Here is a 24,009-nt window from a genome sequence, read left to right on the forward strand (position 1 = left end):
CACACACACACACAGCCTATTAAGGAGGCCTTGCCAATGGAAGTAGGGTGTGTGGTGAAAAATGGCACCCAGCAAAATATCAACACACACATCCAAAGAAACCCACATAATGCATTTTAGTATACCCACAATTGGACAACATGTGCTTTTATGTGATTTTCTTCCTTGTTCCATTATCCATGGATCAGGAAAATCCACATTAAAAGGGGGGAATGCGAGCTGTCACTTGGATCTGGACGTTTGTGTGGATAATGGGGGGGGGAGGGAAGCACACATGGGATGTTTTTTTAAATTGCGTGGAATCCCATTAAACAACCTTGGTTTGGGCATAATGCTAAGCCACAGTTTAGCATAATAAGCATGAGTTATTGCACTTGTCCTCCTCCAGCACATCTGCAAGGAGAGTTCAGAAACTTTCACTTCAGTTTTGGATTAACCGCAACTTGCCATGTCGTCTATACCCAGATGAACTGTGTTTAACCTGTTGAAACAGGCCAAATTCGTAGCACAGCTTGCAAAGCTTGTTTGTTTCAAGTAACTGTAGTTAAGATTAACCAGTGTTTATGATCCCTCTTGAGAGTCCCATGGACTGCAAGAAGATCAAACTTATCCATTCTACAGGAAATCAGCCCTGGGTGCTCACTGGAAGGACAGATCGTGAAGCTGAGGCTCCAATACTTTGGCCACCTCATGAGAAGAGAAGACTCCCTGGAAAAGACCCTGATGTTGGGAAAGATTGAGGGCACTAGGAGAAGGGGACGACAGAGGATGAGATGGTTGGACAGTGTTCTCGAAGCTATGAACATGGGTTTGACCAAACTGTGGGAGGCAGTGCAAGACAGGAGTGCCTGGCGTGGTCCATGGGGTCACGAAGAGTTGGACACGACTAAATGACTAAACAACAACAACATGGTCTGAACAACATACCCTAAACTGCAGTTAATCTTCTGCCCCTTCTTGCAGAGGGAAACACACCAGCCCAAGCTCATGGAAGGTTATTCTGATAACTCTAAAATGGGATTTGGGTTTATTTTATTTTATTACGCTGACTTCATTTGGTGTGAAGCCTCACCAAGGTTTTCTGTTACATCTAAACACAGCTGGCATTTTAAAAATAGAACCTAGGTGTAAAAGGTGGCTCTCTTTGATTTTTGTCTAAGATCAGGAAATATGCTGGAGCCAGGATTTGTTTTTCTTAAAAAGTACAAAAAGCTCAGGGAGAAAACCACCTTGTGTGATCCATTATGGAAAGGAAGGGTACATACTGAGTAACTGCGTGGAAGTCTGAATTATAAACTAATGCACACATTCTGAGTGCAATTTGCCAGTGGAAAAGAATTAATTAAAGCTTGTGCTCTATTGCTGAGGGCAGAGAAACGTGTATTTAGAAATGAGATCATGCTTTCATGGTGGTCACTGCCGCTGCCTCTATGTGTGGCATAGCCTCAGAAATCACTTTGTAATCCTTCGGCTTGTGTCATGACATATCATCTTAAATTACATAGCTGCCTAATGAAAATACAAACACTCACATTTCGCATCTACACAACTATATATAGCCACTTTGAATTGGGTTTGTCTGCATGAGTGCAGTAATTTGGTGTAATTACCTCTGTCCTCAGAAGTGTTGGTTTCTTCGTAAGTAAGCCCCATTCTTTGCCCAAACAGAGTAGCTGAGGATCAGGCCTCTTTAGGTTTAATCACCTGCATGATATGTAAGTAATGTTAAAATTTAGACTGTGTGCCTTCTTCATAATTAACAATTAACATATACAGTTCATTCCCCGTTTGATTTTGCTGTGACTGCTAGATAGGATATTTAGGCTACAGTTCAATTTACACACACTTACTTGAGAGTAAGTCCCATTGAACTCAAATGGGGCTTACTTCTGAGTAGACATGGATAAGCTTGCGTTACTACCGGTATTTAGCTATAGCACAATCCTATGCAGAGGTTGCATCCAGTTAAGTCCTATCCACAGTGGAGCCATTGAAATTAATTGGACCAAAGTTAGCCATGCCCATTAATTTCAATGGGTCTACTGTGAGTAAGGTGTGGTACAACCCCATGTTTACACAGAAGCAACCCCCAGTGAATTAAATGGGACTTAATCCCAGATAAGCACACAATGGATTGTTACTCTAACATTTGCAGAAATTCTTGGAATGATTTATAGCACAGGTCATGGGTGTAGGCAGCTTGGGGGGCAGACCTTTTGTTGGGGGGGGAGAACCTCAGTTTGCTATGTGTTTTTATTGATTTAGGGGGGCAGCTGTCCCTCCCTGCCCTCCCCTTGGTTGCGCCCATGGCACAGATTAAAAACACAGCAGTAAAATGAAAAACAAATGTAATATCAAGAAATCTGTGAGTAACATCTGCAGCTGCAAAATCAGATAAAAAGCAGCATTCAAAGTACCAAGCTAAATGGCCCGGGAAATAAAAAGGGGGTTAGCCTAGCACAAAAATGATAAAAAGTCAACTTTGTCATGGAGTTTGGAGCGCCACCGCAGAGAAGACTCTGTCCTCGGTTATCAGTCTCCACCCACCTCTCCTCCATTAGTGAGAGATCTGGAGAAGGTCCTCTGCAGAAGATCTTCTTGATTAACGTGGGAGAAGGCTGGTTTAGAACGTGGATTTACGTTCGTGCAGCAGGAGGCAGATAGGATCTGGCTAGATTTCAAGCAAGAATTAGGTGGCAACCTCTACATACACTCATCTGGGCATGTGTCCTGTTGAACTTAAAGGGCCTTCTTCCAAGTAGACACGTGTAGGATTGCCCTGGTAATGCAGCACTGTAGGCTAGAGACAGTTATGACTCAGGTAAGACCTGAGTCCTATTCTCATCTCTGCTATAACCTGTTCTGATGGCCTTAGGGAAGCCACAATCTGTCTCAAATCTCCCACTTGCAATGTGTGTGTGTGCGGGGTTCATGCATAATACTGCCCTATGTTATGGATTTAGCCCGATAATGTGTGTGAAGTAACCCTAAAAAATAAAAAGCACTGTGTGAAGTTTTTGTTTTTTAAAAAAGGAATTAGACAAATGGGGGAGGCAATATTTCAGTGATTTAGAGTGGAACCTCCAAGCTAAAGGGCAATATATCTAGAGGTATCAGAGACTGTGGAAGATCAGCTGCAGTTAGTTGTGTGAGTGATTCAGGGACATTTGACCAGCCATTGCTGGAGACTGGATTAGGTAAATTGGACTCCAGTTCCCATCAATTCCAGTTTGGCTGGTCAAGGGTCAATGATGATTGCAGTTGTTCCCAACCCACTGTACTCGATGAGCCTATGACCTTATCCAGGAAGGCCGTTCTGATGATCTAGTGAAGCAATGCTATGCATTTTTACCCAGGAGTAGGTTCCATTAAGCACAGTGAAACTTCTGAGTAGACTGCATCACATGCCACCTCTGTGCCCAGTACGATGTGTAACCCAGCATTAGCATTGAATGCAACTATTTTGAGATAACTAACTAGTAAGTCTAATCCTTTCTAACGTAACCCCATTCGTTTCAAAGTAGGCTGTACTGTATATTATTTCCATTGCCTGTGTGGAATGTCAGGGTTTGTTGTAGAACAATCCACACTCCTGTTTGCATTCTCACTGTTTGCATGTTTTAAAACAGGCATCCCCAAACTTTGGCCCTCCAGATGTTCTGGGACTACAATTCCCATCTTCCCCGACCACTGATCCTGTTAGCTAGGGATCATGGGAGTTGTAGGCCAAAACATCTGGAGGGCCGCCGTTTGGGGGTGCCTGTTTTAAAAGATCTTACACTGATTCAGGTTACAATCCTATTACATACACTTCCCTGTCGGAGTAGATCCCATTTAACTCAAGGGGGTTTCCCTTCCAAGTAGACATGGTTAAGTTTGCACTGTAAGTCTCGGAAGGCTTTTGTGGCGTGTTCAGTGCTGTGCATTTGTTCCCACTGCCTCAATTTCTGCAGCTCCTACCGGTAGTATTACTTACCAGCGCATGTCCTTGCAAATGTGGGGGCAGGAAAGGGAAAAGTGCAATCCCACCCATCTAATTCAAATGGCAACATGAAATATTTGGCTTCAGGCACTGGGGCAATCCAAGAGCAGGAAGAATTATGAAGCACCCGTGTGAAATTTTGCTGGGTTCAGACTTAAGGCTCCAATTAATAATTATGAAGAACATTTTGCTGCGATGTGATTTCGTAAATGTGCTTCTCGCCTCTCCTAGTTTTCATGTGGTTGTTTTGCACATTCAGACCTCATATTGCTCTAGGGAGATTCTTTTATAAAGTACGCTTCATACCATCACTGGAATTCCATTATCTTAGTCTTGCAAGGCAAGGAAGGAATCCAAGGATTCCGACGCCAGTATCAAACTCTCCTCATCTCATTCTGGAGGCACTGATGAGAGAGTGAACCATACAACTCCTTAATAAGTGATCCTTACAAAGTACAGTATGTCTGAATATACTTAACTGGGAATATACTTAATATGGAAAGGGATTGCTCCTTAGTTGGCTCATGCTCCTATTTCCCATGAGAATGTGTGCTCAGATTGTCTACTGGAACTGGCTATGTGTGCATGCCCATAGAATTAGCATCTCACAGCTGACCCCAGGCTGGTGCCTTCGATTATTCCAAGGCTGGGAGTTCCTAGGAGGCTTAATCAGCAAATCTTTCTTCTTCTCCCAGGCAGTCATCAGACAGAACGTCTCTGCACCTGCATCACCCCTTTTATCTGTGGTTTGGGGGCCTCCTTACACATTTCTAGGTGCACACCTAACTTGAAATGTATACTTAAAGATGCAAAGTGTGAACATCAATGAACAAAAGATTTTAGCAGCAGCCGTATGTTGGCTTTCTACTCCATGGCAAACCTGGATTCCTCCTGATAATAGCATAACCTTGAGCACACTTAGACTTAAGTTCCACTAATGTTCAATGGGGTGACTTTCAGATAAGCTGCAGTGACACCAGCAGCTCCATAACTCAGCCCCACCACACCTGCCATAGCTGTATGTTCATAGAATCATAGAACTGTAGAGTTGGAAGGGACCCCAAAGCATCATCTAGTCCAACCCCCTGCAATGCAGGAAACTCAACTAAAGCATCCACGACAGACGGCCATCCAACCTCTGCTTGGAAACCTCCAAGGAAGGAGAGCCTTCCCAGGGAGACCGTTCCACTGTTGAACAGCTCCATCAGAAAGTTCTTCCAGATGCTTCATCAGAATCTCCTTTCTTGTAACTTGAAGTCATTGGTATGGGTCTTACATTCCACAGCAGGAGAAAACAAGCTTGTTCCCTCTGCCATGTGACAGCCCTTGAGATATATCTCCTCTCATACCTCGGAACCTTTTTCAGCTCAAGGGTTCCCTTCTGGGCTCCCTTCCAAGGATCACATATCAGTGTTAAACAGGACCAGAGGCAAAAGAGAGCAAAGCAATGAATGTTAGTTTCTACAGAAGACTCGTTTCTGCGCACATTGCACATCCTCTCTGTATCTTCCATCCAGGCTAGCACAAGAGTCAGGGTTCAATTACAGATTCCAGCCTTGGGGGGGAAACACTTGGGGTGTGAGAAGCAGGTTTGGGGAGATGTGTGGCCGGGTGAGAGTTCTGAGGGCCAGATGGCTAGATCTGGAGGGCCACATGCCTGAAGTTCCCCACCTCTGATGTAACTGATAGCCAGTGTGTTACAGATCTCAGGGAAGGACGAGCCAGGTTGAAATCCCCACTCAGTCCTGAAGCTCCCTAACTTAGCGTAACTTGGGCCTGTCACTATCTCCCGATCTTAAAAACCTTACCAGGGTTGTTGTGAGCATAAAATCAGGCGGTGGAAACCCTGGAGGAAGGGTGGGATAAAATTGTAATAAATTTTAACAATAATCGTAAGGATTCAAGCTTCTTCTTTTTTTCCATTTCCATTTATTTCTCATCAGCACCCTCAGTTTTCTAGATCAGTGTTTCTCAACCTTTTTTGGGCCACGGCACACTTGTTCTATGAAAAAAAATCCCGCGGCACACCAACTCTGTGCCGCCCTATATTTAGTTTAGTTTGGAGGGGAGACGTAAAGCATGCCACTGAAGAACTGCTGCGCAGTAGCCAGGCGGACCCACCAGGCGCAGAGCCTGCGGAGCGAGCGGGGACACGTTAGACGGCACGCACAGACCCCAGGCGGACAGACACGGGCACGCAGCTGCCGCCGCCTCCCTCCCAGCCGCCCCAGGCAGCCGCCGCCGCTCTGGCCCGGCGAAGGGAAGCCCTGCGCAGCCTTCCCCGCCTGCCTCCTCCTCCCCAGGCGGCGGCGCCCTCTCTGGCCTCCGGCTGGATGCCGACTCTAAATTTTGCCGCGACGTGCAGCGACGAGAAGGGCGATTTGCAGTGTCAGATTTGCAGGGCTTCCTTTCCGGCGGGTCAGCGACGTGACAATGCAAATCGCCCTTCTCGTCGCGGCACACCAGCCAGCGTCTCGTGGCACAGTAGTGTGCCGCGGAACACCGGTTGAGAAACGCTGTTCTAGATGCCATCTTTCTAAGGTACGCAATGCCCGAAGTAATTCTCATAAACATCAAAGTAAAGCACAACAATAAGATAATCTTAAGGCTTCAAGTTTGTTTGCTTTGCTGCATAAGCAACACTTGTAACAGTCCTGTTTCAGTTTATTTAGTATCATCATATAAATATATATATTTGGGGGGGTGCCACCTTTCCAAAGTAAACCATGCCCAAATCACCTCTCATAAACATCAGAGTAAGGCCCAGTAATAAGATGATTATGCATTACAAAACATATTAGTAACCTTCCAAGCCAATTAATTAACAATTCCATCCAGATCTATCTGCAAAAAAAGGGGGGAATGTTGACTCAACATTTCAAATAGGCCCATCTCGTTCTAAGAGATTCAACATTATACAGTATATTAATTATATTCTGTTCTTACCCAGGGGCTGCATGTATCCTCTTATCCAAGGATCCAGCCCTGCTTTGCTTCAGCCTCAGAAACTTGCAGACGGTTCACCAGGCCCTAATGGTTCAAAGAATCTGTTGCTGTTTATAAACGGCCATATTTTATGTACAAGTTTTGCTATCTTAAGCATGCACGAGAACTTTTTGCATTTTGGTGCACAACCCCATATTTTCTTACATCCAAATTTCCTGCCAAAGGAACTGGCAAGCTGGGTGTGTCATGTGACCAATGGTCTTGACTTTATTAGTCAGCTCCGCACAATTGACTCATTCAAGGGTGTTAATTACCAAGATGTGCAGAATTATGCTAACTCTCGGCTCACTTAAAATTGACAGGACAAGGAACCTCACCTTCCGCTGAAGACTACTAATCAAATGCAAGTGTGTGACTCACACACAGAAGCATCTTTGCCAATGGCACCGCCATGTTTAATTAACCCACCATGTTCTGGCATGCACACGCAAAGCACATATGCACACACACAGCGTACTGAGGCAAAGATGACAGCGTGATTAGCAAGCAGCTGCTGTAGCAAAGCAAAATTAATAACAGTTTCTTTAAAAACCACACACATACACACAGATCTATGCACAGTCTGTGGGAAAAACCTCTGACTGAAACATGCCCAAAACAGAATAAATTGCCATGTGCACTGGAATAAATGCAACATTGCTTTGAGAGTACTTTACAGGCATGAGCCCATGTTCAAAGGCTGCATATTCCTTAGCAGCAAATAGTGGAGGCTGGTTGTTCGAAGTGCTACTCAGCTTGCACCGTAGGCTGGCATATTTTCAAGCGAAGGGTAGACAAAGAGGAACCTCTGATCTTCCCAGGCTGTCCTTGCGCTGACCTATTGATCTTCTTTCACTGTTGGGCTGATACTCTCATAAAAAGAGCCTGCTGAAATCAGGCCAGGGGTCCATCTAGTCCAGCATCCTGTTCTCACAACAGCCAAAGGAGATGCCTGTGGGAAACCTGCAAGCGAGACTCGAGTGTGAGAGCACTCTCCCCTCCTGCAGTTTCCAGCAACCGGTATTCACAAGCATATGGTCTCTTGACAGAAGATAGCCATCATGCCCAGTAGCCGTTGAGAAGCCTTATCCTCCAAGAATTTCCTCTTTTAAAGCCATTCAGGTTGCTGGCCATCACTGCCTCTTGTGGCAGGGAGTTCCATAGTTTAACCATTTTGCTTGCTCTTTTCCTGCCTCATTTTCTACTTCCTTCTTCTTCATCCTCACCTTGAGGGAGGAGACCTCTGTGTTGTCTGTAAGAGCAAGCATGTCTCAAATGCCTTAGTCAGATAGAACTAGGATCCTTTTTTCTATGAAAGATCTACTTCCTGCAGTAAACAAAAAGCTTTGTTAGTCTCCTAAACTTGGGAGCCTGAGTGAGATTATATGCAAGGTAAAAGGTGCTCCTTCAACAGAGATCCAGTGTGGACACACAGGGGAATGTTGCTCCAGCCAGGAGGACTTCCTGACACATCTGGTCTGGCGCATCCTCCCCCTGGATGTGACCAGGTAGATGGGTGTGACCCTGGCAGACCCTACAAAAGGGCCAGTCATGCAGCCATCTCTCTCTCTTGATCCCTTCTCTCCATTTTGCCTTTTGCTGTCTGCTGGCTCTCAGCCAGCAGCACATGGGCTCATCGCTCACAGGGGATGAACCCACACTTTTCTCTGTAACTATAACTCCAAGATAAAGTCTGCCTTCAGGATCATACGATGAATTGAATGTAAGTAAACCTTATCATTACTTTTAAAAGAAGACTGTTGTGTCATTGTTGTTTTTAAGAGGGAACTAAAGGGGATTTACCAGGAACAATCCAATCTGGACAAGCCAGACTAGATTGCTTAACAACTCAAATGATTCTCACGAATCCATCAACTAGCTTCCTGCAATGTACAAGGGAATGTGCTCTGCTACTAGCTCACTAGCTTGAGTGAGGAAGGATAGTATTTAATCAATATATCCTCTCCTACTATTGTTAACATTCCCACAGGCTGAATATGGGGTATGTCCCAGGTTTGATCTCCAGCATATCAGAAAGACCCCCTTCCAGAACTGTGGAGACCTAAGCCAGTGCAGATAATGCTGAACTATATGACCCAGTGGTCCGATTCAGTATCATTTCCTTTATTCTGTTTACAGGAGAGTACATCCCTGCATTTGGGCAGCACCTGCTCAGATCAGAAGGCTGAAAGGTATGGAAGCACTATATAGATGTTACCCTGCATGAATACTGTATTTAGATATGGGTGTCAGCTCAGCCCCAGGTTCCACCATAGCTGCCAAGTTATCCCCTTTTTTAAGGCAAATTCCCTTATGCTGAATAGGCTTCCTCGTGAGAAAAGGGAAAACTTGGCAGCTATGGGTTCCACCCTTGCGAGAATCTTGCAAGGATCTTGGAAGCCTCTCTCTGTTTCATTCTTCTCGTTAATTTTGTTTCTGTGCTTTGGTGGTAGAAAACCACATCAGTGCGCGGCACCTGCATGTTCTCAGGCAGACAGGAGCGGCTGCTAATGTTTTGCGGGGGAGGAGGAAGCTTGCTTTCTGATATACAGTTTGGATGACTGTCTCTTGTGAATCATGGCCGGTGTATTATTTTCCTTCTGAAGTCATTCCCTAGCTGAAGGTCGTCTCCAAGTGCACGTCTGCCCATACACAGAACCGCTGCCTTGCATGGCGGGAGAGACAGGCGGATCTTGAGGGCTGCAATACGAGGCCTCTACTGCAATGCAGGAACGGATGTGGGTCTTATCTCCCCGGTTCCATTTCCAGAGGCTTGCTCTGCCACCAAAGCTTCCAACTGATTAGGTCAAGATGATGAATAAGCCTGCAAAACATAACATCGAACTCCCCTGAGATGCCTCGCTGTTTCCAGCCAGGACAAAAGCATCTGTGTTTTTAAACAGTGAGACCGATGGTGCAGGAAGTTTTGAAACATGCTTCTTCCTCTTAGTGGTTCACAGGACATGCACACAGAAGCTTTCGCTCTCCCCCCTCCAGATATAAATTACACAGGTGATTTCCATCCCAAATGAGAGGCACTTCTAAAATACCTTTTGCAAATTCTGATATGTTAGCCAACTGCCACCAATCTCTCAGCTGATGGGTTTTTAATCTGCAGTGCATGGTTTTCCTTCTCATGCAGGTATTCTTCAAATGATATGTGCGTAGGAAGTTTCTCATGGTCTCCTATTAGATGTGGTCAGGACTGACCACACAAATGCTGTACCCATCGAGTTTCAGGTTGTTGGCTCTCATCCAGCCCTTTACCGAGGCAAGACAACAGTCCAGAACATCTGCTGCCACACCCGCAGGTATAAAGAAGCAGAGCTATGCCAAAAAGCAGTTTAAGACCCTAAGAGCAGCCTGCTGGATCAAGCCAATTGCACATCTAGTCAGGCATCATGTTCTCACAGAGGCTAACCAGATGCTTGTGGAAAACTCACAACCAGGACAGGAACACAGGAGACCTCTCTTGTGGTTTCCAGCAACTAGAATTCAGCAGCAGGTGGTTCTCTGGTGGTGGAGCACAGCCACCCAGCCAGTAATTGTTTGATGTTACCCTCCATGAATTTGACTACTCTTCTTTTACACCCATCCAAGTTGGTGCCTCTTGTGGGAGCGAGTTCCACAGTTTAACTATGGACTGTGTGAATACGGTAAGTACTTTCTCTTATCTGTCCCGAGTCTTCCAACGTTCAGCTTGGTTGGATGTCCACGAGTTCTGGCATTACAAGAGAGAGAAACATTTCCCTGTCTGCTTTCTCCACGGAGAATTGTAAACGCTTCTTTTGTGCCCCTCCTTTTCTCTAAACAGAAAATTCCAAAATGCTGCAACCTTTCCTCCAAGGGAAGTTGTTGGTCCATCCCCTGTATCAGTTTCCTGAACCTTTTCCCAGCTCTACAATATCCTTTCAAGAATACTTGGCTAAGTATTCTGCCTGTAAGTCATAGAGAGAGAGAGGGAGGGAGGGAGGGAGGGAGGGAGGGAGGGAGGGAGGGAGGGAGGGAGGGAGAGAATGGATAATAATAAGGCCACAAATTCTTAACAGCCCCCTTGACAGACAGTAGCAGAAATGTTTTTCCACCTCCCTCCCGCCCAGCTTGTAGCTGAATAGCTGCCTTTCCCCAGAAGCTTACAGGTGAATTGCCTTTTTTCAAAGCCTGACAGCTACCTTTCTGCCAAGTCCTCAGCAGCGTTCTTGACAGGGCCATGTGAACAAATGTGTCACATCTCTCCTTCCAGCCTGACAGTTCATAAGGGTAAAATGCCAGGTAGACCTGACATATTTGCTCAAATGTCACTGTTGAGCATAATGTTCAGTACAGAGGATGCTAGAAGCATGCAGGAGGGAGGGACAACAAGCTGGTCACAGCACGCAAAAGGAGCATGATGGAAAGGTGGCAGTTAAAGGGGAAAGAGAACACACCATTTGCCTTCCTCAGTCATAAAAGCAGGGGAAATATGTACACCATGTGTGTGTGTGTGTGTGTGTGTGTGTGTGTGTTTTAAAAAAACCCAAAACTGAGGAAGGGCCTCATGGTGGCGAAAGCGAGCAAACACAAGTGTTGCATAGACTGGCATGGTAAAAATGCTAACTTCATTGTTCTTAATAAATGCAATCAAAATGTTGACTTCGAAATGTGGCCTCCCCCCCCCTTTTTTCATTTTACCACCCAGAATCAACAGACATTGTTTGCAGGTAAAAATTTAATGTGCAAATTAAATAGACAGTAGAGCAAAGCCTGTAAGGAATTGTAAAGGGGGCAGCAGAGGTATTCAACCTATTCAGTTGTAGGGTTGCCATTTTCCGTTTGTCTAGGGTGCCTTTGCCTTTAAAAGCTGCCTTAGGAGTAGCAGCAGGAGTCAGAGGCATAGCACCTCCACCAGCGCCCAGGGTGAGTGTGCGTGCATGTGCGCCAGGCAGGGGAGGAGCATGTTCGCCAGGCCCTCATCCCCAGGAGGGACATGAGCTTCACCCCCCACTAGCCCAGATCTCTGCAGGGGGGGCGCCTGTTTTACCCCCCCCCCCAAGTGCACCCAGGGCAACAGCCCACCTGACACCCCCACGCCGCATATGTTTGCAACAGGAGCGGGAAACCTGATTTTATGAAATTGTATTCAATTAAAGTAATTCGGTCGTGAAGCTGAGGCTCCAATACTTTGGCCACCTCATGAGAAGAGAATAATCCTTGGAAAAGACCCTGATGTTGGGAAAGATTGAGGGCACTAGGAGAAGGGGACGACAGAGGACGAGATGGTTGGACAGTGTTCTCGAAGCTACAAACATGAGTCTGACCAAACTGCGGGAGGCAGTGCAAGACAGGAGTGCCTGGCGTGCTATGGTCCATGGGGTCACGAAGAGTCGGACACGACTAAACGACTAAACAACAACAAAGTAATTCGGTTTGATCTGTAATAATTTGGAAAATTAATAAAAAATAATTTGGAAAATATAGTATTTTAAATAATATACTGTAGTGTATGTGTGTGATATTGGTTTGTGGGGGTTGTTCTCATTTTTATGAGGTATTTTGAACCATCCCGAGATCTACGGATGAATTTAATTCATACAAATTTGATTATTTATTTAATAATTAACAATAATTTATACTGTAACTCATGCAGAAGGCTATCCTCGAATGTTGGGTCTTACTCCCAAGTACTGTACTCCCTTACAGTGTAAACCTATATATATTTACTTGGAAGTAAACCCCACCGGGTCCAATAGAATTTACAGGAAAATACACCTGCAGACCTCTAGAGTTTCTCTTTCTGTAAAATGGGGATTCTATAATAGGCCACCAGCTCAGGGATTTTGCTGCGAGGGGAATTCAATAGCAGTCCGAGAGATACTTTGCCGATTAATGCAATAGCAACCCCGCAGCTTTCTCTATGCAAATAGTACGAGATGCATGAGACGGGAAGGTGCGTTGAGTAAATAGAGATTAAATAACCCCTTTCGTATTTGCACCTCGATACTTCCCAACAGGACAAGGCAACTAGTCATCAGTGCTCGGGGGGTTCTCGTGTGCGTTTGTGTGCCAAAAGCGAATATGAAATCTGCTCATTCATTTCTCACGAACAACTTTCCTTGCACGGAATCGCTCTTCTTGAAGCCGTTTCTCAGCTTCGACTTTCGTCCCCACCCTCTTTGGCCCGGCTCCTTGCTTTATTGGGATGACAATACAGTACAAATAAGATTTAACTTGGGGGGTGTGATTAGGTGGGGAGATAGCTTTCTGCTAAGCCAGCTCTCAATGTGACAGCAACAGCCCGTCGCTCCATTTCCCATTTCCCCCTCGCCAGCTCGAAGACAGAAACTAACGTACTTCACTCTCGTTTCCCCCGAAATCCGACCCGGGGCTGTTGCTCGGCAAGTTCAGATTGCCCAATCGCGGCGCAGGACGACGCGCCCTCCTCCCGTTCCCACGCCCCGTTTCCTCGCAGTGCTCGGTTAAAAGGCACCTCTCGGGTTACCGCAGGGTGTGTGTGTGCGGGGGGGGGGTTAGGAAGAAGAGGGGCGGGTGCTTGGGGGTGGGCGACGACGGGGTGTGTGTTTGCACGTGTCTGCGCAGCGCCTCTTGCCGTGCAACAACTTCGCTCTGCCTGGAACAAAGTGCCCCTTTTTGCAAAGCAAGCGGTCCGGGTGTGCCTGAGAGCGCGCACATGTGCACGCGCCTCGCTCGCTCGCTCGCTCGCTTCCTTCCCTCTCCCCACCCACAGAGTTTAGAATCCCAGCTATGCAAATGAGCGAACAGGGAAGCTTACACTGTCCCACCTCCGCGCCCGCCCTGATTGAGTGGGCTTGGCTTAGGCGAGGCAGCAGCGAAGGGAAAGAGGAGGAGGCGGAGCCCGGCTTGGAATGCGAGCCCGGACTGACGGCGCGGCTGGGCGAGTCAGAGAGAGCTTTGCAAATAAAAGCAGGGGGGAGGGGAAGGGGAAGGAAGAAGGCAGGCGAGGCTTCGCTTCGCATGCAAAGCTCCACCCCCCCCCCCCATGGTGCAGCTGCCCGGCCAGGGCTTTTCAGGAAGCGGTACTTAAAACGGCTCCAGAGGAACATGTGAGAAGCAGTCGCCGCTGGAATCAGAAGGGCGAGGAGGAGGAGAGGAGCTGCAAAAGGAATGGGCGCCGCTGGGTCACATGCGGGAAGAGGCAGATCGGGCTGAACGCGGGGAAGGAGAGAAGCCGGGGCTCCGGGCTTCTGCCGCCGCCGCCGCCGCCGCCGCCTCCTCCTCCTCCTCCTCTGTTCTTCTGCCGGCTTTCCTTGCTCCGTCGCCGCAGATCAGAGGACCAGCAGCAGCCCTTAGGCTCGGGCTGGGCTTCTTCGCCTTGGGGTCGCCTTTGCTGCAGTCGGCCCGCCGAGAGGTTAAGCGAAGCGTCGGTGGGCGCCGCGGTTGCCAGAACAGACTCCGGTAACTTCCCTCGAGGCTTTTGCTTGCTTGCTTGCTTGCTTTAAAAAAAATGAAATGAAGAGGCTACTTGTCGAGGGGCGCTGAATTAAAGAGAGGATTTGGTGCTCCTTCGCGTGTTAATTTTTTTTTTTAAAAGGGGAAAAGTCCTTTCTTGCTGAGATGGTTTTTTTTTCCTGTTTATGCGCATTTAACTTGGAAGCGAGCGCTCTTGTATGAAAGTGCGGCTGAGCTTCAGAACAAGGACCGGGTTGCAGAGCAAACGGGGGAGCAAGGTGAAAAGTGCTCCCCCCAAAAAAGAAAAAAAGACCTCGCAAATTCCAAAATTAAGAACTGGGTTGCGATTGCTCGGCGCACCCACTCCTAAAAAAAACACACACCAAAAAACCGGATACTGCGGGTCCTTCTTCCAAAGAAAGAGGGGCTTTTGGATTGCACCCTTGAAGGGCGATCCTAGACGTGTTTTTCCTCCGAAGTGGAAGTCCCGCGGACTTCCAAGGGACGTGCTTCGGCGTTGCTGTGCATTGCAGTCCCCTGGGGGCTTCTCTGTCCGGGGAGGTGGGGTGAGTGCATCGGGATGGGGGAGGGGAGGACTTAAAGGGCTTGGCCGAAGCAGACGGAGTGGGGGTGCGATCCTAGCCGTAGAGTCAACTCTTCAAAAAAAAAGAAGAGAAAGAACTGTCGACTCCCCCTCCGGGCTTCTCGGCCAGTGAATGAAACCAAAGCGCCTTGCGCAGGAATTGGAGCGGAGCCTTTGGCTCATTGCAGGCTTGCCAAGAGTTTTTCCACGCTTTCAGTAGTGTGCATTCATTAATCTGGAAGGGTCGCCCACTGCTCTGCTGCCAGGATTAGGCCCTCTACCACTGCCACATTGCAAAATCCAGATCGCCACTGTTGCACCACTCGGGGCAATTGTGTGCGGGGGTGACTAATCTGCGTCTAGTTTCTATCCTCTGCAAACAGTAAAGCTTCTCGGAAGGTGCCCCTCCTATCGCTTGGGCAAAAAACCTCTCGATGACCTTCCTCGATCCTGGTGTTGCAAAGCAGCTAAGGGAAGGGAAGTGAGTGACCGTTGAGCTCAAGGAACTGGTAGACAGCGTCTTTTCTGCACTTCCTTTTTTACTGGATTCATCCTTGGCTTTAAGCGCCACACGGACTGCCAGGCTGTGGGATTTGCATGGAAGGGGGATGGGGAGGTAGTCCTAATTTGAATTCAGTAGGACCTACTTCTGAGTAGACAAATAATGGAGAAAGATTTAACTTGGCCGTAAATGGCTTGAGAACATTCTTGTATGACAGACACATTTACCTAGCGCAGAGTAAGGTTCTCATGGAAAAAATGCTTGGCAGAATTTCAAGTAAATAAAGGCTGGCTTGTTCCACGATGAAAACGGAATAATAGACAGACCTTCACCCTGATGCTTAGGGAAGTTTTTAATGTTTGATATATTATTGTGCTTTTAATATATTGTTGGGGGCTGCTCAGAGTGGCAGGGGCAACCCAGTCAGAGGGGCGGCATATACCTAATAAAATCATTATTTATTATACAATTTTATTAGCTGTGTATAAAGCAAACCTTGGCTTCACGAGCAGTAAGAAGTCCCGATTCTGAATATTGCACCAGTTTAATAGATGTTCCTTTGTAGAAGCCAGAGTTTAAATCCAATACTGTAAATGTTTTAAATATATATCCACATACTTTTCTCTATCCCCCAACCCTCAGTGCACACATTATATAACGGTCCTTTCTAGCGGTGTAGATATCCCAAACCTGGAAATGCGGCTCTTGATCTTCTAATTAAAATATTCCCAGGCACTGGAGCATCGTGGCTTTTGTGTATGTATGCCTAACCCCATACAAAAAAACTTTTTTGCCTGCAATGCCGGAGAAAGTCCTGCAGGTGGCAGGGCAGCTTGTCCGCTCCGCCGCTGCTTAGTCAGAAGCGGCTGGTACCGTACGTGTGATTCAGGCAGGATGACTGGCTGTTTGTGGGAATGCGAAACTACCTCAAAGGCTCGGGAGAGGGAATGACGAGGCAGTTCTCGACCCGCAAGTGGGGCGGCGGCGCGCAGGGCCACCCGAGGGGGAGCTGCGTTCCTCCTGACGTCTCTCTCTCGAGCAACTCTCCCTTCTGGGGAGGAGCCGCTGCAAGGGCAGTTTCGCATTCTCACATGCTCTTCTTACCCATTCGGTTCCGAGCCGCACACGGAATCTGGGCAACTTCCAATGACTTGGCGTGCCGGGAGGGGGAGAGATCACCCTGCGTTTCCGTGAGGGAGAGTCTTTGTGTATGTATCTGTGGAAACAGGGTTTCGGAAGTCAGTTGGCATAGGTGTGGGTTGTGTGTATGTGTCATAGGAACCAAGTCCTAGGGGCAGAGGTCCCTTTGCCCCTGCCCCAGTAAAATATTTCAGGCGTCCAGCCTCCCCCCAAAAGTTGATGGGCATTGCCAGTCAAATGGTGTTCGTGGGTTGCATCTTGTGATCAATTATGTGGGGCAGAGCTTACCTGGGGACCCCTCCCCAATATTTTATTCCAAGTTTGCACTCCTGTGTGTGTGTAGATGGGTAGATAGATATAAAGATATAGAGAGAAGTCTGTCTGTGTGGGTCTTTGGGAGACAGAAAGGAGAGGCATGTTTTGCATCTGTGTGAATAGGAAGAAGCCACAGCCTTGTGCCAATAAACGAGAAAAGGTAGATCCCACCCTGTTCCAAGGATGTATGTGAGGGAGGGCGAAACAAATGTTTGTGTTTTTAGATAATGGCGTTTAGTTGGCTTCACTCTTTGTATTTGCTAAGGACTGCTCACATGCTGTAAATAGGTGTGTTGCGTTTTTTGGGGTGTGTGTGGGAGATGTGATTTTTGTGTCAACCCTGGAAGGGAAACGTTAACCCCTTTCTTTCCCACCCACCCTTCTTCTGCTCCAGGCGCCTGTGTGACTCGGAAGGAGACCCTACAAAGCGATGGAGACCGAACTGGGACCTCCCTGCGCAGTTCAGCCGGCCTGCTGCCAGGAGGTGCCGGGCTCCGCTCCTTCGGAGGCCTTTGCTCCGCCGGCGAGGATCTCTGGAAAGATGCCGCCGGTCAGGCCTTGCTTCAAGAAGAAGCAAGTGCAGAAGCTGCTGGGCCCAGGGACGCTGAGGGCTCTGCGGCCCATCTTCACCACCTTGCTGGGGTCTGGCGCCCTGGATGCCTTCTTCCTGCGTAGAGGGCAGAACGGCAACCGTAGCAACTTGTGCGAACCTGTCGCGAAGAAGGTCTTGGGGATCGCGGCTCCCTGCGCTCAGCCGGACAGCAGCATGGCGGTGCTGGTGGCAGGGACTTCGGACGTTCAAGGACAAATATCAGACGGGTCTCCTGACCAGGAGGCCCAGCCCGGGGAGCAGGGTTTCCCCTCCGTTACCTCTCCTGCAAGCGAGCCATTCCAGGACCACTCCTTGCATGCTGCCTCCAGCGATGCTGCTGCCTTTCTTTCCTGCCCTGACAAGATACTTGAAGGTTATCCTGGGGTGCTCCAGGACAACAGCAACAACAGCAACGGCTTCATGGTCCAGTGCCGCTTGAACCCGGCGGAGAAGTTTGGAGCTGGGCTTTTCCAGGACAAAAGCGAGGAGGCGTCCCTCGACCTTGTGTTTGAACTCTTGAACCAGCTGCAATATCACACCCACCAGAAGGACGGGGTGGACATCTGCGTGGATTTTCTACAGGGGGTCTGCCTCCTCGGCAGCGATTGTCCCAGGCACCACACGGTCTTGCCTTATCACTGGCAGGTCAGGAGGACAGCCACACAGGTGTGGCAGAGTGTGACCACTGACTCTCAGGAGCAAATGGAAAGGCTCTACTGCAACCCAGACAACGACAAAGTCAAAATGAGATACCGGTGAGTGATAAGATTCCCTCCTTCTCTTAACTGCCATTGTGTTAAACATAAAGGAATCTTAGCCAACTCTGGGGAACCCTTTTCTCAAAAGTGCATTCTTGCATATACCTTGAATTATTGACCTACTAAAATTCCTTTGTCTGACTTTTAATCAGTAGCTGTTTAGGTGGCACGCCCTTAATCTCCTCAAAAGTATCCATGTAATCTCAGGTGAGCTGATAACTGAACAGCCCAATTTTAACAGGCTTTCATTTAAAACAGGGCTGGGGGGCCCTGTGGCCATCTATGTTTTGGGATCTCCAACTCTCAGCAGCCCTACCCAGCATGACCAAAGTTCAAGAATGCTTGGAGTTGTAGGCCAAACAGCATACGGTAGTTGGAGGGTTTTCATTGTGTCCAGCACCCAGCATTCATGGACTTCAATGGAAACTGCCCAGCTAGATTTGAAAGGGTGCATCTAAACCACAGCATGTGGAGGGTTATTGGCCTATGTGCTTGAACTGTAAGAAGGCTGACTAGACAGTAGGAAATAGAAGAACAAGTAAGTGGTGTGTTTTTTCTGCATTACGATCTTGCAAAAACTTAGGGGCAGTAGAAGTGAGCTTTTGATGCGTGTAAACAGCCATGGCATTTGGACTTTCATCTTGGGCATTAACTAATCCAGATTAACTACAGACCCTTGGTATCCACACTTGCCACAAGAGAAGTGGACTAAATTTAAGGCACTGGAAGAGTAGTCTACAGGGGAGGGGGAGAATGCACGCATTGCTCTTGAGTGAATCCTGTCCCGTATGAACAAAAGGGAGAGCCCACTGGATCGGCGAAGTGGCTCATCCCAATTCCAGTATCCCACTTTCACAATGGCCAAACAGATGTCTATGGTAAGCCCCAAAGCAGAAGCTGAAGCCAACAGCACTCTCTTTGCCTTTGATACCTGGAAACTTGGTGGAGATAGAACCTAGTCACCATCACTAGTAACTACTGAGAGTGTTATTCCTCATGAATTTCTCTAATCCTAATTCAAATTTGCTTTAAAGACAGTCGGTGGCTCTCATTGGGAGCAAATTCCATAGTTCATATGTTGTGTAAAAAGAAAAAAAAACAGGTATTTTGTCAGCTGTGCATCTTCCAACATTCAGCTTCATTGGGTGTTCCTGACTTCTAGTGTTAGGAGAGAAACTCAACGAGGCCGATTAAAGAGAGCTGGCCCATGTACATGTTTTTAAAAGAGTAGTGCATCTGTTCCCTTGATTCCAAAGGATATATGGCTATTTTCAAACCCAGCCGAGTTGGTGATTGACACAAAAAGCTCCATGTAAATGAAGGGCATCCTTGAGAGCCAAGTGGGAGGAGGTTGCACCATATTTTCAAGGTTGTCCCATAACATCTGTAAAGCGTGCTCAACCACCTCAGCCAACCCAACCCAAACGATGTGTGTTTGAAAAACCACCACCACCCCTAGGAGCACTCACTCCAACATTTGGGGCTGGCTGGCACGGTTGTGTTTTGGAAACAGAATAATAAACATTGCTTGGATTTCTTCCTTTTTTCGTGCCACTTGCTGCTGCACACAGGATGGAAGTAAATGTCAACAGAGCAGTTGTTCCTTTTATCTTGCACAGCTGAAAGAAATGTGGAATGTCTTCTTTTTAGCCAGCCTGCAAAGGAACAACTGTGGAAGCCCCCGGAAGCTAAACCTTTGCTTATGCCGTTTCTCTCTCCCTCTCCTGCTCCCTTTCTGTCAAGGTGGCATTGCTGCATCTCTTCGAGTATTGCACATGCCGGGGCTCTTGCGAAGGAAGACACAGTGTTCCGGATTCAGTCTGTGTACCTGCATTGTTCCAAAGGAACTGTGCCAATTAGGGTGTTCTGGCACTTTTGAAATATGAACCAATTCCTTGTCACGCAAATTAGTTGCAACTAGAGCAAATGGGTGGGGTGGAGGGGTAAGGCAGGTTCTACAAGCATTCAGCCCTAGCCCTGGGCTCCTTGCCATTCAAAGTAGCTCCACTGCCGTGACTCGAGAGCGGACGCCCTGGTATCCTTTGTGACATCACAAGGGCTCCTGGGGCATCCTGCTCGGATTGCCTCATCTGTAAAGAAACTACTGTTGCCCCAAGCAACTGGCTGAGTTGCTTGTGCTGTCAGGCTGGTCCTTCAGGCGCTGCCTGCAAATTCCAGACTCTGGCATGTGCGGCTGAACTGAGATAGCAAGGGAACTCCTACAGGACTTGTGCTAACAAGGGAGGGAGGAAGCAGTGGGTTTTAAGTTGCAACCAGTGCAGAGTTTAGAATTGGGAGGTGAGTTGAGCAGGGAGGCCTGTCTAGTAACAGGAACAGCTGTGTGGTTGAACAGTTGCCTGAGGATGTTGTGGAATTTCTCAATCTGGCATCAAGGAGAAGCTGCATGATCTTCTGTTGGGGATGGCTTGGGTCTGAGGAATAATAATGTACATGTTGTAAATAATGAGCCTGATAATCTCCCCATCTCTCTTCAGACTGTGCAGTACTAAACCTGAATAAGTGGTTCAAGTAGCATTTTTGTTTGTGTGCCAAAAGCATTCTGAATGCTTCAGAGCTGTTTGTGTTTCATTGTGGTTATCCAGAGTTTGGAACTTTTGCTTTGAAATCTGGAAGGAGGAGGACGAGGAGTAGATCTAAAAACCTGCATTCTTGTTTTGTCACAACCTAGATAAAACCCTGCTCTTTCTTGCAAGTCAGCATCTGGTGCTAATCTTCCCTAGGCCCGTATCTGAACACAAGGGCTCGTTCTGCAGCAAAGTGGAGTCACTGTGGATTTATTACTTTTCCAAGTTGTGTAAATCATTACTTTTGCTATTGCTGAAATTGTAGCCAGAACATTGCTTCAACAGTTGCTGTTTCCCTATGTGGAAAGACCTTCCATGTAAAGACCATCATGAAAGCTACAGGCAGTGCCCAACATTAGTCATACAGTATTTGGAATGGGCTCATTGAAATCAGTGGACTGAAGTTCATTGATTGCGGCTTCCCATCCATCCATTCATTCATTCATTGATAGACACCCTCGGAGATCTGCCTCCAAAGAAAGAACTTGTGCCTGTGATGTTTTATATTCACAAGTTGCAAGTCAGCATCAAGGCCATGTGTGAGGTACTGTAGGAACACCCACATGATTTTACACTTAACTGTGGCAACGTCCTAATTAGCTTCTTTCCAGCCCAACATTTACCATCATTTGCAAGGAAGACAAAATGTCACAGAAGTTCCCTTTTAAGAAGATTCCATCATACCAATGAATATTGCATTGCATCAACAAATTTTCTTCTCAATTTCCTATGTGTAAGATGGCAAAGCTTCAGTGACTGTTTCTGCTGCTATGCTTTCTTTCAAGAAAAATCCCATTTCCTACATACTCCTTGCATTTGTAGTATTCGTCGTCGTTAGGGATTTTTAAAACATAATTCGGACTTGGTGTTCAAGACTGCCTTTAACAGGCACAGGCAATCTCTGCCCTCCAGCTGTTTTGGGACTACAACTCCCATCATCCCTGACCACTGGTTCTGTTAGCTAGGGATGATGGGATGGCCAAGTTTGCCTATACCTGGCCTTTAACCTCTTTTACAGGGTTGTATGGTTTCCTGGGGTGAGGCAAAAGAACTTCAGCTCCTTAGGTGATTCTTTGGTATCTAGATCAAGGGTTGGGAACTTTATAATAAAGTTGTACATATACCCACAGATCCCAGGGTGGTTCACAACATAAAACTACAACACAAATAACTTTGGGTCTTTGGCTCCACCAGACTTTCCTGTTTGGAGCAAGTCAGTTACCCGTCCTACACCTGATGTCATACAGGTAATGTGTGGAGAGCATGATCAAAGGGATGGGCAGCAAGATTCGGCTTTAAAAGGATGCTAAGTAATGCAAGTAGATAAATAGGAACCGCTACAGCGGGAAGGTAAACGGCGTTTCCATGTGCTGCTCTGGTTTGCCAGAAGCGGCTTTGTCATGCTGGCCACATGACCTGGAAGCTGTACGCCGGCTCCCTCGGCCAATAATGCGAGATGAGCGCGCAACCCCAGAGTCGGTCACGACTGGACCTAATGGTCAGGGGTCCCTTTACCTTTACCTAAGTAATGCAAACCTGACCCAAGTGAGGCCGTTATGCACAATGGCTCACTAGTCATTAAAGCAAAACCTGAAAGGAGAGAACTATCAGCACTTAGGGGGAAAAACCAAATACTGTAATAAAAAACCACACCCTGGGTGATGAATCAGAATGGTTTTCTGTTTCTTCAGAGGGTAGTAGGTTGTGAATCAGTCAAATGAAAAAGGATGTAAGCTAAACATTAGGAGGAACAGTAGAGCAGACAAGTCTTTGGTTTGAGGTTGTTTAAGCAAAGTCTGTTGCAGATGTTTCATAATGCCCTGCTTTAGCAGATGCTTAGGCTGGGCTACTCCTGAGATCCTTTGCGAACTCTGGATGTTTGATCAATCCAGACAGCCCGGCTACTTCTGACTTAAAATGACTTGGGAATCTTGTAACTTTCAGAGGCCCCTGCAAGTCTTTGCCCTGTGGTCAATGCAACTTTTCTTTTCCCCTCTCCTCCTCAGATGCTGTGTCTCCTGGCAACTAGGTGTAGATAGTGTGGCCTGTCAGCACCTGGCCACCTTGAGCGCCTGAGTTTGTTTTGCCAGAGCCTCCTGGTTCACATGGTTACCACCCCTGTTGGGCTAAAGCTATTAATCTCTCTTGGTCAGCCTAGCTTTAGAAGCTGAGCGATAAAGCTTGCATGCAACAAGGAAATGTCTGTTTCAGCAGTTTCAGGAGAGGACAAGCTGCAGCCAGTCTCGGATAGTAACCAGCAGGGGGGGTAGGGGGGGTTCTTTTTTTTTGTTTAATCCCTTCCTTTGTTTTGAATACAGCTTACATGGCACAGTGACCCATCATTATGCTCTGTGTCCATAATATTGTCATTGTTTTGTGCTCCTAAGTAAGTTCGCAGTTCCTGAGCCATTGGCTCCCCTGAGGACTAAAGTACTTCTCTGTGGCTGGCAATTGCCCCCCTGCTTGTTTTAAAATGCGCATTTATTTATAAAGTGTTTGTGCCCTGCCCTTCAGCCAAAAAGGGCTCCCTTGAATAGCTTATGTACAGTCAGTTAAAAAGCGGGAGAGTCCCTTGCCCTGCTGCTTTACACTCTGGAAAACACGACACACAAGGTAAAAGGGAAAGGGAGGGGAGCAAACTCTTAAACTCTTAAACTCTTAAATACAGTAGTAGTTCTTAAAATGACCAATTGGCATAGAAACAGTTCAGGGTAGATTGTGTGATACCTGTGCCCCCTCCCCCTTAATTTCAGGATTCCATCCATGTTATTTTGCTGTCTTCTATGGCAGTGCTCCCCAACCTTTTTATCACCGCGGACCAGCCAACGTTTGATAATTTTACTGTGGCCCACTGAGGGGGGGGGTGCGTTTATTGTTTATATTTTATTTAGATTGTTTTGATTTAATAATTTTAATTTAATTGTATTTAATGATCCTTAGGCGGCCCGGTACCAATTGATCCACGGACCGCTACCGGTCCGTGGCCCGGGGGTTGAAGACCACTGTTCTATGGGGTAAAGATGGAATACTGCGCTGTGGTGGAATGCAGGCATGTGGGCCCCTATTGCTACTTAGCACCTCGTTCATTTCCATGGGGCTCTTACAAAAGAAGTTCCTGTTTTGATAAATCTGTGTACTCTTATTATCCTGCTGCAGCATA

The 24,009-nt window shown here is 47.2% G+C and overlaps 1 protein-coding gene across 2 annotated transcripts in view; it reads left to right on the forward strand.

Annotated features, from left to right (window-relative positions):
- Window positions 1-13,818: 13,818 nt before the first annotated feature.
- The window catches only part of TIPARP (TCDD inducible poly(ADP-ribose) polymerase), a 30,848-nt gene continuing 20,657 nt past the window's right edge, over window positions 13,819-24,009 (forward strand). Inside the window, exons 1-2 of one of the 2 annotated variants that reach the window (XM_035133175.3) lie at window positions 13,819-14,380; window positions 17,309-18,261. In XM_035133175.3, the coding sequence (XP_034989066.1) occupies window positions 17,345-18,261 (917 nt within the window). In that variant the 5' untranslated portion in view covers window positions 13,819-14,380; window positions 17,309-17,344. Of the gene's footprint in view, window positions 14,381-16,346; window positions 16,668-17,308; window positions 18,262-24,009 lie in introns of those variants that run through there. The other variant, XM_060274458.2, reaches the window with a different exon arrangement.

This window comes from Zootoca vivipara, chromosome 5 (genome assembly GCF_965207765.1).
Source record: "Zootoca vivipara chromosome 5, rZooViv2.hap1.1, whole genome shotgun sequence".
In the NCBI taxonomy this organism is placed as follows: Eukaryota; Metazoa; Chordata; class Lepidosauria; order Squamata; family Lacertidae; genus Zootoca; species Zootoca vivipara.